Raw genomic sequence first — 17,402 nt, 5'->3', positions numbered from 1 at the left:
TTAAGAATCCAGCTTTCAATGCAGAGTACATGGGGTTAGATCCCTGATCAGGGAATTAAGACCCCAGATGCAGAGGGCAACTCTGCCTGTACACTGCAACTAAAGGAACCCTCTTGGGCCGTAAGTAGGGAAAGCCTGTGCCCTGCAAGGAAGACCCAGCACAGTCCTATCTCCCTCACCAAAAAATGCAGTTCTAAAGCAGAAATTCAGGACATCCCTGCTTGTACAGTGGAGAGGGGACACCACTTAGATCCCTGGTCCAGAAGGATTCCACACGCCGCAGGTGACTTAAGCCCGTGCACCACACTACTGCGCCCACATTCTGGAGCAGAGCAGCCCCAACTGTTGAAGCCCATGTGCCGAGAGCCTGTGCTCTGCAACGAGAGAAGCCACCGCAGTGAGAAGCCCGGGCCGATGGAATAGCCCCCACTCGCCGAAACTAGGAAAGTCCCCAAGTAGCAACGATGACCCAGCAAAACCACAAATAAATACATAGTATCCTTTAAAATTTTTTAATAAAGAAATAAAAGTGGAAATTTATTTTTCTAAATATGTAGCTTAAGAACACTTTTAAAAAAACTGGGTTAACAATTTAACTATCCCTGTTGAATACATCCCAAGTTAGGGTAGTAGAGCAGTGGGCCCTGGAGTCAGACTGCCACAGGGCTCAAACTCTAGACTACTACTTAACTGAGCAAGTTACTTAAGCTCACCATACCTCACATTCCTTATCTTTAAAAAGATGAGTATAAAAAAAATAAATAAATAAATAAAAAAAATAAAAAGATAAGTATAAATAGTACCCATTTAGCAAGGTTTCTGAAACTGTTATAAAAAATTATCTCAGAAATAATACGCTTACAAGGGCCTTGAAAGACATTTCTCAACTCTGGGCCTCTGTTTAATTTGTAAATAATGAGTGGATTAAATTATTTTTCAAAGTCTTTTTCAGCTCCAAAATTCTGTGTAATTAGGCACTTTTCTTAATTTACTAAAGTGTAAGCAAAGCGTTACAAATACACATTAAATACTATTTTTATAGCCTCAAAATAACCTAATTTTTAAAATGCTTATAGCAGAAGAAAAAGTGCACTGTATTTAATTATAATGAACTCTAAAACTTTAAGTAAGCAAACATTTGTGTTTTATCATAGACCAATATTAAAAACATAGTTTATATTTTTATGCAGCTTCCAAACCAACTCTAAACTGTAAGGTATTTTGCATACTAGTTCCCCTTATGAAGACGTACCCTCCTTCTAGCAACCTTTCATTCATACTAATTACTATAACTGAAAAAGTGTTAAAGACATCCTTCTCAAAAGTATCGTGTTTTCACAAACGACAAGAAGCCTTCAAGGAGAATGTTTCAAGATAAAACGCTCAGCATTAGAACAGTTGAAGAAAATATTCTTTGTGGTATGGCTTATAGGTAGGAAGGAGAGAAGGAGTAGGAATGAAAAAGAATATATGTGATCATATATATCCAAGGCTGTTCCCTTTCCGGGTTGCAAGCAGTATATAAGAATGACTTGTGTTTAAATGAACAGTTTGGAAAGCTTTTGAAAGAAAATTATTAAAATTCCATAAAATTTTGTTCTTTGAAAAAAATTAAGATACTATTTGTCTTTCTTCACTGGTATTAAATTAGTTATGTAGGCACCTTTTATATATTTTATGATATAAAGGCACACATAAAGATATAAAGCACTTTCTTGGTGGTGCTAGTGGCAAAGAATCTGTCTGCCAATGCAGGAGTCACAACAGATGCGGGTTCAATCCCTATGTTGGGAAGATCCCTTGGAGCAGGAAATGGCAACTTGCTCCAGTACTCTTGCCTGGAAAATTCTGTGGACAGAGGAGCCTGGCGGGCTACAGCCTATGGGGCTGCAGAGTCAGAAACAACTGAGTGACCAAGCACAAAGACATAAAACAAGCAACACACAAAATAGTATTAATCGGTACCACACTTAAGAGCCAAATTTAAAACATTAATCCAATGACATCACCCTATCTTGCACCATTCCTTAATAATTCATGAATTATTAAGGTCTTGGTAAGCTAGAAAGCATGTTAATGTAATGCTATTACTTAACTGCTTTGCTCCTACCTCTATGTTAGTGGCTATCACAGACCACAGTATCATAAAAGAGGCTACAAGTTCCAAAAGAACTGCAGGTGAGCATTCCAATGCTTTTATTACAAGGGAATTTTGTTTCAAAAAATATATTGCCTAAAGAAACATTTTAACCATCCCAGATGAGAGCACTCTGGACTAGGAGAAACACTGTGGAGGAAAATTTAGCCCACCTTGAGCTAAACTCTTCTAAGCACTTTGCCTCTTAAGAAGTGGGATGAGATCACTCATCATGTCAAACCACAGAGCTCTCTTATTCTTCTTTTTGTGATGTTCAAGAAGCCAGACCACATATCCAAGATTTTTTTTAAAAAAGAAGATAAATATTCAACCTTTCTATTCTCTTTGAATTTTCATCTTATTAGCTTCAATTTAAAAATTATAATGGTTACTGCCAAATCCCCACCTTCATTCCTGAAGTTCCTATATTTCTAAATTCTCTTAGAACATTTCCAATTATGGCTCACAAATCCAAATTTCAACCTTACTCAGCTTCTTAAAACCAACTCCTTCATGTCCCACTCAAAACTCATAATCTGAAATCTTCATTGATTCCTGTTGACAATACACTAGAAACAACTGCCAAGCCCTAACTATACCTCCATCTTTCAAATCAACAAAAATATTGTGACTGAGCAAAAATATATGGTAGACAAAGCCTGCAGGAAATAAGAAGCATAAGACAATGTGCTCCTTTCCTTAAGAATCTTTCAATCCAATAAAAAAAAGAGAGCGAACTGAAAACTGTAATGATTACAATGTACTGAACTCTTACTACGTGCCAAGCACTGGGTTGAACCATCTTCATGCATTATCTCAAAAAAACAAAAACCCGTAAGATACTACGATCTCCAACTGACAAAAACAGTATCTGTAGAATCTGAAGTGTACAAGGTCACACAGCTAGAAAATGGTAGAGCTTGAACTCAAAAATAGCTCTGAGTACAAAGCCCTTGCTAACCATAAATAAAACATACAAAACAATATAACTGCCAAAAGAAAGTACAAACAAAAGCAACAACTTTTACCAAATTGATCTCTCCTCCATTCCTACTCCCAACACCCTATTCCAGAATACCTGCAAAGCAGGTATTGAGAGGGGTGCTTAAAAATCACACAGGGAGCCTATTTAAATAAATGCTCCTAGGCCCAACCTGTAAGATTCTGAACCACTGGGCAAAAGGCGTTTCTGATGCACTTTTTAAAAACCATACCCTTAATTATTGCTCATTCACTCATTTAAATTAATTCATTCATTCATTCAACAACGATTCAGATTCCTACTATGCAGCAAGTCCAGTAAGTTCACCCCAAATATCTCCTCTACACCTGATCCAACTAAATTCCATTCCAGAAATACTCTAAAAACTCTATTTTCAACATTCACTCATCTGTGTACTAGATTACTATGCCCTATCAAGTAAAATTATTTTGATCAAAGCTTTCCTGCTATATAATGAACACCTGGTACACAAGAAGAGCTCAATAAATGTTAGTACCTTTTCGCTTACATAATCTAGATCTGCACTGTTATTACAGACTTCAACTCATAAGGTAGGGGAAGTGGTGCAACATATGCTAAGAGGACTAAACACAAACAGCTCTCCCCCCTCTGTACTATATATGATTTTCCTTCCCCTGCCTCAATCGAAATTCTTAAAGGAGAATTTTATATCGTATCTTCTCTACAAGTTCCTCGACTCATCCTGACCACAATAATCTTTCTTTCCTTACTAACCTCTAAGACAGGAATTACTACTGCCAGAAAAGGAAATATCTTAACATTTGATTGAGTGCAGTCTTATACATCCTCTAAATTCCTTTTTAAAAAAATATTTATTTACTTATGGCTGTGAGATCTTTAACTGTGGCACAAGGGCACGGTAGTTGGCTTAAGGCATGTGGGATCTTAGTTCCCCAACTAGGGTTAGAAACCCAAATGCTCTGCACTGGAAGGCAGATTCTTAACCACTGGACCACCAGCAAAGCTCCTAGAATTTCTTTTTAATGATTTTTCACTCTTGTCTCATTAAGACTCTTGAGAGCTGATTTACTACACATTTTCATTATAATTCCAAGAGCTTCTAACTTGCTAAGTATTTAAGTGTTAGTCGCTCAGTCATGTGGGATCTTTGCGACCCTATGGACTGTAGACCGCCATGCTCCTGCCATGCTCCTCGTCCATAGGACCCTCCCGGGAAGAATACTGAACCCGAGACTCCGGCACTGCAAGCAGATTCTTTACCACTGAGTCACCAGGAAAGCCCCCTGCTAATATAGTTAGCCTTGATATGACAACACCACTTTTTCCCCCTATGCAAGTAATCCTTAAGTTACACTGCTTTCTGCCTTTTTAACAACATATATTTCCCTTTTAAAAAATATCTAAATGATTCAAAATTGTCAAAAGCTCATCCTCTATGTAAGGAGACTTACATAGTACAATGTCTCTACTACAAGTATTTGCTACAATACCTCGGGTCAAGTAGTTTAACTTCTCTAAACCTACATTTTCCAGTCTAAAAACGGAGGCAATACTTCTCAAGCCAATATTAAAAGTAAATGAGATAACACAGAACATTTAGCACAGCACTTGATACATAATTCTTGGTAAATGTTAACTGTAGTATTTCCTGATAAACAAAACCTGGAGAGTAAATTTTTTCTGGAGATTAAATTTAATCATTTCTAAAACAAAGTGTCAAAAAAAAAAAAAAAGTCAGGGAATTCACATATCCAGAAAAAAATCTAAAGTGAGTCAGATTTGCACAGAAAGGTTTCTCTAATTAGTAAGGCTAGGATTTTTTAAATAAGATTACTTTAAGCAAAAATAGAGTTAACTTTACTAATGCAAATAATCAATGTGCATAGTTCCTAAGAGGAGTCCCCACAGTATTAACAGAAAGAACATGGGGCTTAAATACAAATAAATAAATAAAATAAACTTAAATACAAACAGCAACTCTCACACTTAACTACATAATATCAAAAAAGTAAATTCTCTATCCTATTTTCTCACTTGTAAGATGAGGTAAAAATAGCTGTCACAAGATTAAATAAGTAAAAAGCCTGACCAACAGATCCTCCACTAAGGGATCTTTCCCTTCTGTGCTTAAAAGTAAAATTTCCAAACTCTTTTACAATAAGGCTGAAAAGTTCATTGGATACAACATGTACCCAATCCAAAGTCAATATTCCAACACAAAATTGGCAGGCAGAAGAAGACTGGAAGGAATGGAAAGGATTTTAGACAAGACCAAGTAAGAATATGATTTTTCAACAGGAGCATGTCTGTTATATTTACTGCAAACAGCATGCAAAACAAGACGGATGAAGTAGTAAGAATTTTAATCAATGTTTTGGTAACAACTAGATACTGTGACTGTTTCTGCCCTTCAAGACAACTGGAAAAAGAGCGTTGTTGTTACATACTACATACAGAATTTATGTAAGAAACATGGACTTCCCAATTATATTTTCTCCCACCCACTCAGCTCTTCCTCACTGCTCTCAAACATGAGCACCCTATCTGTACTAATAGCTAGAACGTGACTACAAGATGAATATAAGCTCCTCATCCACCAACTCCAACAAAATACTTATGCTTTCATTTCAAGATTGCCAAGTTTAACTCAACTAGGAAAACTGCTTAATTGACTCTAGATCTGAATATATCCAAGAGCTGGATATATGTACAATAAGACTATAACAACTCTGCTAATGGAAATAATTTACCAATACAGTATTTATTAGGAAAAAAGAAAAAGGAAAGACATTAAAGGGGAAAGAAATTTCACAATGCACAGCTCTGCAAACAGCTATAACAAAATAGAAGCATGTAAGGAGTTCTTTTATATGGCTTCAATGTTGAAGAATTCTGGGGGAGAATATGCAAAAGATAACTTAGTATAATCTTAACTTTACAAATATTACAATAGTTTTTAAATGCTTTAAAAAAAAAGTTTTCCTCACCACTGGTAGCCCATTTGAGTCCGCACCTTAGTTCTTAAGCAACCCGCTCTATCAATAATAATTTGTCCCCAAATTTTATTTTACAGATTATTTTACAGATCTATTCCAATACAGATTCCACCCAAAAGTATGCAGACATGGTATCTATATGAAAGAAGTATATTTTTTCTAAATTGTTTTTAAAAGGAGTTACTTTCTTTTACGATCTGTGCTTGGGTGATTCTTTATCTTATGCTGAAATAAAGGATCACTGAAGGGTCTCTAAATTTGGGGATTAAATGTCATTGTTTCCTAACTTTCACAGCTTTTCTTACCTAAGCCCACCAAATTTCACAGACAGCGATTCTTTTCATCACCTTTTGCTTACCTTATATAATGAAATGACAGCCATTCTTTTCATCACCTTTTATTTATCTTATATAATGAAATGAAATGCTTATCTTATATAATGAGCATCTGAATTCATTACAATTTTTCACTTATGTAAATGAGTAATTGTGGTTGATGAATGCATTCTCTAAAATACAAAAGCACACACACATTGTAGGTGCATAATTTGCATCTGGAAAACTACAGTACTCTGGAACATAAAACTATTAAGGGCTTATTTATAGATGTTTATCAAAGGTCCAATTTCAATGAGCTATCTTCTAAACGCTATTAAAGTTGAAGGTGTACTTTCCAGGATTTGTATTAATAGGCAACAAGAAAGACCAAAATGCCTTCTGAAAACCACAATAAGTGTATATCTGGAACTTCCCTGCTGGTTAACACTCTGAGTTTCCAATGCAGGGAGCAAGAGTTCGATCCCTGCTCAGGGAACACTAAGACTTCACATTCCGCATGGGCAATCAAATTAAAAATAAACAAATAAATAAATGGATCTCTAAAGGTGGAATTTCAGACAGTGACAGATGGTACAAAAAAGTAAGAAGAACTCTTATTAATCTGTTCCATTTAAATCATGACTGTCCAGCAACCTCTCCCTATGAGACAAAGCTAATGTAGTAATATAATCAATAACTGATCATTAAAGCAAAAACATTCTAAGTATAAGGGGCTTCCCAGGTGGCTCAGTGGTAAAGAATCTGTCTGCCAATTCAGGAGACACAGGTTAGATCCCTGGGTGGGGAAAATCCCCTGGAGTAGGAAACGGCAATTCACTCCAGTATTCTTGCCTGGAAAATTCCATGGACAGAGGATCCTGGCAGGCTACAGTCCATGGGGTCGCAAAGAGTCCCACACAACTCAACAACTAAGCATGGCAGCATTCTAAGTATAGATTGAACCCCTCTCCCCCACACCTCCTCATCACTCAGTCTGTGTTTTAAATGCAAGGCTGCCCTATCAGAAAGAGGTCACTTAAGGATAGTTAACCTCAATGAAATACCCAGCATACTAAATCAAACATAATCAAAATTGTATTTCAAAAGGGAAAAAATTAAATAAGAAAAAGTTAACACCTTACTTAAGATATTACCATACTATTTATTAGGGCAACAATTATCTACACTAATTTTATTGACAAGGCAATAATTACTAAAGCATAGAATATTAACTATATAGCAATATTTTTCACTGTAACAAAACATACTTGAAAATTCTTTCTCAGTCAAGCTGCCAAATCTAATTTTAAAACTGACCCTAACATAAAACTACTCACCAACTGGACTAAGAAGGAAGGCGAAAAAAAAACATACTGGTTCAAGGAAATAAAACTGGATCAAGAAAAATAACTTTAATCAGCCATCTATCAAAAAGTTACATAGAAGTTTCATGGCTAAACGACACTGGTTTTTTATTATATTAATAAATCGGTTGTTTCCTTCTGCACGGCTGGGACTTTACAAACTGCCACACTTTCATAAAGGTATGATCCTGAGGATTATAGAGAAATTTCACACAGAGCAAATTGAGTAAGGAGTATACCATCCTTTAAGTAACAATAGTTTGCTAAAGAGTAAAAAGGGAAGGGAAAGGCTAACAATCCAGTTCTCATAACCCCCCACCAAAATTTGGGGAATTGGAAAAGTAATCAGCACGGCATTCACAAGCACCAAAGAAAATACTTCCAATATTGAAACATAAAGCAGTCACTCTGCATTAAAACATAGGCAATATTTTCTACGTTAGAATAAAGTGTGCTATAACTCTCTAAAACGCCTGTTAATACAAAAGGAACGACCACTTCCACACCATTCTATACTTTAGTAAACTACACTGCAGATCTATAATAAACAACTCCTTGAAAAGCAAGTACCTCCCTTTACAACTCTATTACCTTCCTTCTCTCCTTAAGACATGGTCACAGAATGACCGTATACAACTTAATTTTTCTGGGTGCTTCCCTTCCTTCCTCTCCGTACAACGCAAATATATTTTTTTAAGTTCACAGAAATTCATACCTAGCACCAGTAACTCAGCCTATTTGAAAACTGCTTGATTCTGAAAGTTCTAATAAGATGTGTTCAGGTTGGAAACGAAAAACTACCTTATAAGGGTATAAAAGACTGAAAGCAGGAAGCGGCTTTGACAAAACTAAGGAAGTTGCAGCGCGCTTGCTCACTGGGGGACTTTTTTGAGGCAAGAGAAGTAACACATGACATCTTTCTCTCAAATTAAAATGTGACTTGGTTGGCCGGTAGGAACGTAGTGGGAGATGGAAAAGACCGGGAGTCGAAAAGGAAGAGGAGGTGGGTGGTCCAATGAAAGCCCCGATCTAGGTTCCCATTTTCAGGGTCCGATTCTTCCTTTTCCCCACCCACACCCCGATACAATGTTGTCACAGCAATCTTGCAAAACCTACAAGGAGCGCTTCTCTTTTCTCGCTCCTTTGCCCTGCCGGTCCCCGCGCTCCATTCCCCTCGGTCTCCAAACCCACGGGCAGGAAGGGGCACCGGGGCAAAGGAGGGTCGGCTGCGCGGGGCTCGACGACCACCCCCACGCGACCGCGGGCCCCGGGGAGGCGACCGTCCCCGCAGCCCCTCGGGCGGCGCTGCCCACCGCGGTGGGGGAAGGACGGGGGGAGGTCGCGCGGAGGAAGCCGCTCCCGGGGGGGTTCTGGGCCCCGCGCCCCCGCCCGGCTCCCAGAGGGTGAAGCGCGGGGGATGAGGGAGGCCCTGACTGCGGGCCCCACCCCTCGCCACCCGGCGCGGCCCGGGCTGACACAGCCGGCGGCGGCACCTTGCCGCTCCATTCATCTCCCGGCCCCGCCATTTTCCTGCCTCCGCCTCAGTTTCCCCACCCCCGCCCATCAGCCCCCTTACCCCGTGCCACAGTCCACCACACAGGCCGGCAGCCGTCCCGCCATCTTCCTCCTCGCCTGCTGCTGCTGCTGCCGCCGTCTGCTCCGTGCCGGTTGGGGCCAGGGATGGGCGGCGGGAGGTAGAAGCTATCTGACCATCCACGGCCTGGCCACCCTCTCCGTCTGGGGGGGAGCCGGGAAGCCGAAGCAGTAGCGAAGGAGCAGCAGGCTCGGTCAGCGGCTACCACTTCCGCAACCCGGGCAGGCAGGCAGTCCCCGCCCTGCCCCGCCGCGGCCTCCTCCCCCTCTCTCTCCCCTCCTCCTCACTCCTGCCCCCACCCTACAACTTCTTCCCCTCACACCGCCTTTCCCCGGGAAGCCAAGATGGCCGCCGGTGCCGACGCCCCGGCCGGGCCAGGCCTAGGCCTCGAGCGCTCCCCCTTCCGGCCTCCGAGCGGGCGGGGCGAGAGAGCATGCGCAGTGAGGTGCGCCGCCGGCTGCCGCTCCCATTCCGAAGGTGAGGTAGTCCACTTCGGGTGTTCTCCAGGTAGGGGCGGGGAGGTCTGCCCGAGCCTCCAATTCTCCTTCTGAAGCTGGAAGGGGTTTTTAGTTGCAGTTACTTCTGTGCTAGGTTAAGGAAGCGTTGGAACCGCATTCCACAGCCCCAACTATCGTCCGGTGCTCCGGGGAAAACGGCCTCATTGAAAACCTTGTCAGCGGCGCCCATCCGTTTTTATAACTTGAGCGGCTCCTTTTCTGGTTGGAAAAGAGCGATATCAGACGGAGGGTGAGCAGTTGGAGGAGAGAGGAACAAAGGCTTGCGCCGTGGCTCTTGTGCCTTGGTACTGTTTTTAGGGTTTTTTTTTTCTTCAGTTACACTTGTGCATTGTTACAACGTGGCACGTTACAAGTGTTACCACAAGGGTTAGATTGTAGGCCAACCGGAGGGCAGGCCTGTGCCCACGAGGAAGGCACACCTCACAGGAATGTACAGGTAAATACCTTACACAAATAAGCCTTTGGTGGCTATGAATGAGGCGAAAAAAGTACTCTCCGGAGTAGTTTAAGATACTCGTTGCAGGATGAAACCAAGGATTACGGACCAGAATTTTTAATTACAAAAGAAAATTCAAAACTAGAAAGCCTAGAACAATGGCATTTAAACTTCTCAAAGTGTGCGTCAGAATTCCGTGGAAGGCTTGTTAAAGCACAGAATGCTGGACCGTACCCCCTTGAGTTCTCTGATTAGGTCTGGAGTGAGGCCTGCTAATTTGCATTTCTACCCAGTTCCTAGTCTGGGACCTCCCCTCACCTGGGAGACCTATAATGTTAATAGCTTTTTTCTCTTCTGGTTTATCTTCCGATAAACCAGGTGGATTCACTTATAGGTGACCGAAATAAAAATATTTTTCCTAAGAAAGGATGTCTGATTACTCTAGAAGATCACATAGAGTGGTGTTAGACCAACCTGGGCAATGGAATTTAAACTTTTCATTCATTTGGCAAATAAGAATTGCTCACCCATTCTATTAAGGCAGGGACAATATTGACCGTTAATATTCAGTAGGCACAAAATGGATAAGTTCTCGGTGCTTTAGAGTTTACAGTTTAGTGGAGAAACATACAAATTGTATTAAGAGCAATAGAAAGTATAAAGCAGAGGGCTCTGAGAAATGGGGAGGAGGGGTGAGTGAATGGGAGGAAAGCAAAAGGTAGCAGAGGCTTCTCTGACAAAAGTGAAAGTCACTCAGTTGTGTCCGACTCTTTGTGACCCCATGGACTATACAGTTCATGGAATTCTCTAGGCCAGGATACTGGAGGGGGTAGCCTTTTCCCTTCTCCAGGGTATTTTCCCAACCCAGGGAGTGAACCCAGGTCTCCCGCATTGCAGGCGGATTCTTTTACCAGCTGAACCAGGAGGAAAGCCCAAGAATACTGGAGTGGGTAGCCTATCCTTTCTCCAGGGATCTTCCTGACCCAGGAATGGAACTGGGGTCTCCTACATTACAGGCAGATTCTTTACCAAGTGGGCTATCAGGGAAGCATTTAAAAACTGAGGGCTGGAAGATGGTAGGAGATAGGGGCGAGAGTGAGGAAGAAGGGGAGCCCTCCAGGAAGTGAGAACAGCAAGAGTCAAGGCCTTGAGGTGAGAATGAGCTTTTTTTCTTCCACCAAGTTAAAGAAGGCCCAAGTGTTCAAAATGAAGTGAGCCAGGGAAGAAGACAGATGGGAGGTAAAGCCTGAGATAGGAATTAAATGATGTGAGGATTTGTAGACTTCTTAAAGCATCTTAAACTTTAGCCTAAAAGCAACTTGGAATCCCTCAGAGACTTAAGAAATGTTCTGCCTGCTTTGTGAAGAATGGATTCTACAAAGTTAAGAGTGAAGTGAATGCTTATGTAGCATATATGATGTTGGCATTAAGAGATAGAAAATGTGAGGAGTAGCATCCAGATGGGATTGGATGTGTACAAAGGAGACTTACTAAGGGGCGTCATCATCGTTACCACCCACTGGTGCCCAGCACATCCACAGCTACTCATATGAAATAAACAAACAAATAAATAATCCTCAGGGGCAGCTTTCCTCAGAGATTATATTCCAAGAAGTCAAACAGAAGTGGTTCTTTGTTCAGGTGCCTTATGTTTTTTCACTATGCATAGAAGATGGTATATGAGGATTCTTTGCTGCCTTTCCCACCATCAAGTATTTAAGGTTTGGGGGGAGAGCAGATGCCTGAAGATTGGCCCTGGCAGAAGACGAAGATGTGGTTTGGTTGGGGTAGAGCAAATGATTGTTTCCAGGATGACAAGTAGTATGTCTAGACTAAAGGGATCTTAGCAAAGGGGTCTCAAGAACAGAGGTTTGGAACCTGAACTCAAGGAAGTTCTGCTCAGGGAAGCCCGCAGAGATAGATCCTCAAAATGGCTGACCAAGATGCTGGCGTGGGTTGTCAGGAAGTAATTACCTCAGTGTTCAGAAACTAGAATGCTCCCATGGTCCAGGCAGGCAGCCTTATAAGTGAAGAGGGCTATGAGGAGGGTGCGGCAACATGGAGCGCCCACAGAAGACAGTAGAAAATTGTTGCTATGTAAAAATGTAGGCCTTGTGTTGCCAAAACCTCCCTTTTTGTCAAGAAAAGTTGGAAATACCTGTATTTTTATCTGTTGGTAACTAATTTTTTAAAGACCATATCTGACCCACGGGCTACCCATTTTCAATGTTTATTCAAGCGACTTTAATGTTTACTGGTGTATTACATTCAAATATGAACTTCATGTTCATGGTAGTTACTGTATCTCATTCCATAGACGTGAGGAAACCTGCTGCAGTCTCTTTCACAGTCAAAACTTGTCCCTCGTCTGTAAATGGAGTGACTTGTTAGAAGTGTTTCAGTTCCCAGCACTTGTGAAAAGTGTCACTTGTGGAGGTTCCTCATAACTCGCCTACCCAAACGCTTTGCCTGCTTAAGACCCTTTCCACTTCCTCCTTGCTGCCTGCCACATTGGTCAGCGTCTGTACCGCTGTGGTGGCTCAGCCTTCTTTGCTATGCAGAACCTTCTGGGGCATATCCGGCCAAAGCATTTCTGACCACCCTGTTTGCATATGCACCCCTCTTCCTGCTTACTCTTCTCCAAATACTGAGAAGCAGAGGATGTCAGAGCTAGAAGGCCTCTTGGGGATGATTCTTGATCGATATGAAAAGGAAAGTAGTGGTGGATGGGTGGCGTTTGTTTGACTGCCCTAAATTCATTGCTGCCTGTTAGTACCCTGGTTTTCCTTTTAGTTCAGGTCAACCGGGTGCTTTGTTCTTGTCAGTTTCCAAACCCAGTTCCTAGCCTTTTAAACATTTGTCCATCTTACAGTATCCTGCCAATAAATCCCCTTTTGCCCAGGATAGCAGCAGTCAGTTTCCATTACTTGGATAAATTTAAGAGCCCTAAGTGATGCAGAAGCCCAGAGAGTTTAAATGATTTTCCCAATATCTTAGGGAAACTAGGGAACAGAGTTCAGACCAAGAACCCAGTTCTGACTCCTTTTCAGGACTCTCCAGTTATAATACCACAAGCATTGTTTAATTTTGACTGCTTATACAGGTTACAGGTTGCCATATTTCCTAGGCCATTTCTGTTCTTTAATATAAATTTAGGAAATGTCTCTGAATCTTAAAACGTCCCAAGAAATTCATGGCACTCCATTTCCATTATTTTAAAGTGGGAAACAATAATTTTTTTTTTAATTAACTTGGGTACTTGTTGCACAGGTGACTATTTGCAAATTGTCAGACCAATCAAATCTATAGGGAGCATTGATTAAGGCAGATAGGTAAATGGTCAAGATGCCCATGCAGCATAGTGGTCATAGGGGATGATGGCTATGAACTGTGGCTTCTCCTTTCTCAAGTTGTGTGACCTTAGATAGCTTAGTGTGTAGAGAGAGCACTGACCTTGGAATAAGAGACTTGAATGTCAGCTTCTTAAGTTAATCTGTTTCTTCATCTTTAAAAATGATAGGAATATCTAACTCACAGAGTTGTTGTAAAGCATAAATTTTTAAAAAGCATGTTGCAAATTATAAAACAACTATATGAAAAGATCAAAAGGAATATGGTTGAATTATAAAGTAATGACTCTTTTACTTATTACTTCATTTCAGTTCAGTTCAGTCGCTCACTCATGTCTGACTCTTTGTGACCCCATGAACCGCAGCATGCCAGTCCTCCCTGTCCATCACCAACTCCCAGAGTCCACCCAAACCCATGTCCATTGAGTCGGTGATGCCATCCAACCATCTCATCCTCTGTCATCCCCTTCTCCTTCTGCCCTCAATCATACCCAGCATCAGAATCTTTTCTAATGAGTCAGCTCTTCTCAGCAGGTGGCCAAAGTATTGGAGTTTCAGCTTCATCATCAGTCCTTCCAATGAACACCCAAGACTGATCTCCTTTAGGATGAACTGTTTGGATCTCCTTGCAATCCAAGGGACTCTCAAGAATCTTCTCCAGCACCACAGTTCAAAAGCATCAATTATTCGGCGCTCAGCTTTCTTTATAGTCCAACTCTCACATCCATACATGACCACTGGAAAAACCATAACCTTGACTAGATGGACCTTTGTTGACAAAGTGATGTCTCGCATTTTTAATATGCTGTCTAGGTTGGTCATAACTTTCCTTCCAAGGAGTAAGTGTCTTAATTTCATGGCTACAATCACCATCTGAGGTGATTTTGGAGCCCAGAAAAATAAAGTCAACTACTGTTTCCACTGTTTGCCCAGCTATTTGCAATGATGTGATGGGACTGGATGCCATGATCTTAGTTTTCTGTATGTTAAGCTTTAAGCCAACTTTTTCATTGTCCTCTTTCACTTTCATCAAGAGGCTCTTTAGTTCCTCTTCACTTTCTACCATAAGGGTGGTGTCATCTGCATATCTGAGGTTATTGATATTTCTCCCAGCAATATTGATTCCAGCTTGTGCTTCTTCCAGCCCAGTGTTTCTCATGAGGTACTCTGCATATAAGTTAAATAAGCAGTGTGATAATTATACAGCCTTGATGTACTCCTTTTCCTATTTGGAACCAGTCTGTTGTTCCATGTCCAGTTCTAACTGTTGCTTCCTGACCTGCATACAGGTTTCTCAAGAGGCAGGTCAGGTGGTCTGGTATTGTGATTTCTTTCAGAATTTTCCACAGTTTATTTTGATCCATACAGTCAAATGCTTTGGCATAGTCAATAAAGCAGAAATAGATGTTTTTCTGGAACTCTCTTGGTTTTTCAATGATCCATCATATGTTGGCAATTTGATCTCTGGTTCCTCAGCCTTTTCTAAAACCAGCTTGAACATCTGGAAGTTCACGGTTCATGTATTGCTGAAGCCTGGCTTGGAGAATTTAAAGCATTACTTTACTAGCGTGTGAGATGACTGCAATTGTGAGGTAGTTTGAACATTCTTTGGCATTGCCTTTCTTGGGAATTGGAATGAAAACTGACCTTCTCCAGTCCTGTGGCCACTGCTGAGTTTTCCAAAGTTGCTAGCATATTGAGTGCAGCACTTTCACAGCATCATCTTTCAGGATTTGAAATAGTTAAACCGGAATTCCATCACATCCACTAGCGTTGATCATAGTGATGCTTCCTAAGGCCCACTTGACTTCATATTATAGGCTGTCTGGCTCTAGGTGAGTGAGCACACCATCGTGATTGTCTGGGTCATGAAGATCTTTTTTGTACAGTTCTTCTGTGTTTTTTTGCCACCTCTTCTTAATATCTTCTGCTTCTGTTAGGTCCATACCATTTCTGACCATTATTGAGCCCATCTTTGCATGAAATATTCCCTTGGTATGTCTAATTTTCTTGAAGAGATATCTAGTCTTTCCCATTCTGTTGTTTCCTCTATTTCTTTGCACTGATCACTGAGAAAGGCTTTCTTATCTCTCCTTCCTGTTCTTTGGAACTCTGTGTTCAAATGGGTATATCCTTCCTTTTCTTCTTTGCTTTTCACATCCCTTCTTTTCACAGCTATTTGTAAGACCTCCTCAGACAGCCATTTTGCTTTTTGCATTTTTTTTTCTTGGGGGTGGTCTTGCTTCCAGTCTCCTGTACAATGTCATGAACCTCTGTCCATAGTTCATCAGGCACTCTGTCTATCAGATCTAGTCCCTTAAATCTATTTCTCACTTCCACCGTATAGTCATCAGGGATTTGATTTAGGTCACATCTGAATGGTCTAGTGGTTTTCTCTACTTTCTTCAATGTAGAGACCTAAAGTTTTAAAGTTTGTCCCCCTTTTCACAGAAGTCATCTTGGGGCCTGTCTGCTTACTCTTTTAAAGCTACCATCATCCAAAATATTTTTAGAAGGTTTCCTTCAGCCTTGCCTTCAGAGCCTGTTGCACATTCCTTTAAATATCTTCCTTGGTGGCAAATCTTGGCCCTTGAGTGTTTGCATATCTTGCCCAGAGGCACAGGTCAACAGTGCCCTGCCATGGGGACAGGAGCTCTGGCTCCAGCAGACCTGGATCATGCAGCATGTGGCATAAGCCCTCTTGGAGGAGGTTGCCATTAGCCCCACCATAGAGTCGCCGAGCAGACAACCCACAAACCGCAGGGCAATTATACCAAAGAAATTCTCACAATGTTAAGAAAGTTCTAGGGCCCAAAACAAATTTATAACCTGGGATCAGGCAAAGGGAAGGAGAAGACAAAGGGAATTTGACTTTGGAGGGCAGTGGGATTTGAGTACAGAACTTCCCACAGGACTGGGGAAACAGACTCTTGGAGGGCACGAACAAAACCTAGTGTGCACCAGGAAAAAGGAGCAGTGTGCCCACAAGAGACCAAGCTAGGCTTGCCTGTGAGTGTCCAGGAGTCTCAATGGGGGCGTGGATTGACAGTTTGGCCTCAGGTCAAACAAAAGAGAGGGAACACAGCCCCACCAATCAACAGAAAACTAGATTAAAGATGTACTGAGCATGCCCCTGCCCAGTAAACAAGACCCAGTTTCCCCCACAGTCAGTCTCTCCCATTGGGAAGCATCAATAAGCATCTTATTCATCAGAGGGCAGACAGAATGAAAATCACAATCAGAAAACTAGCCAAACTGCTCACATGGACCACAGTCTTGTCTAACACAATGAAACTATGAGCCATGCTCTGTAGGGCCACCCAAAACAGACAGCTCATGGTGGAGAGTTCTGACAAAAACATAGTCTACTGGAGAAGGAAATGACAAACCACTTAAGTATTCTTGCTTTGAGAACCCCATGAACAGTACAAAAAGGCAAAAGCGTATGACACTGAAAGATGAACTCCCCAGGTCGACAGGTGCCCAGTATGCTACTGGAGATCAGTGGAGAAATAATTCCAGAAAGAATGAAGAGATGGAGCTGAAGCAAAAACAGCACCCATTTGTGGGTGTGACTGGTGATAAAAGCAAAGTCCAACACTGTAAAGAGCAATATTGCATAGGAATCTGGAATGTTAGATCCATGAATCAAGGCAAATTGGAAGTGGTCAAACAGGAGATGGCAAGAGTGAACATCGACATTTT

The 17,402-nt window shown here is 41.4% G+C and overlaps 1 protein-coding gene across 1 annotated transcript in view; it reads right to left on the bottom strand.

Moving 5' to 3' along the window:
* Positions 1 to 9,806, bottom strand: part of ACTR3 (actin related protein 3) — a 50,223-nt gene extending 40,417 nt beyond the window's left edge. The window contains exon 1 of the mRNA XM_043894060.1: positions 9,376 to 9,806. Coding sequence (XP_043749995.1) covers positions 9,376 to 9,419 — 44 coding nt within the window. The 5' untranslated portion in view covers positions 9,420 to 9,806. The remainder of the gene's footprint in view (positions 1 to 9,375) is intronic.
* Between the last annotated feature and the right edge of the window lie 7,596 nt (positions 9,807 to 17,402).

The sequence above is a fragment of the Cervus elaphus genome, chromosome 33 (genome assembly GCF_910594005.1).
Source record: "Cervus elaphus chromosome 33, mCerEla1.1, whole genome shotgun sequence".
Classification (NCBI taxonomy): Eukaryota; Metazoa; Chordata; class Mammalia; order Artiodactyla; family Cervidae; genus Cervus; species Cervus elaphus.
The sequence above is the reverse complement of the archived record's forward strand: the minus strand, read 5'-3'. Positions and strand labels throughout refer to the sequence as shown.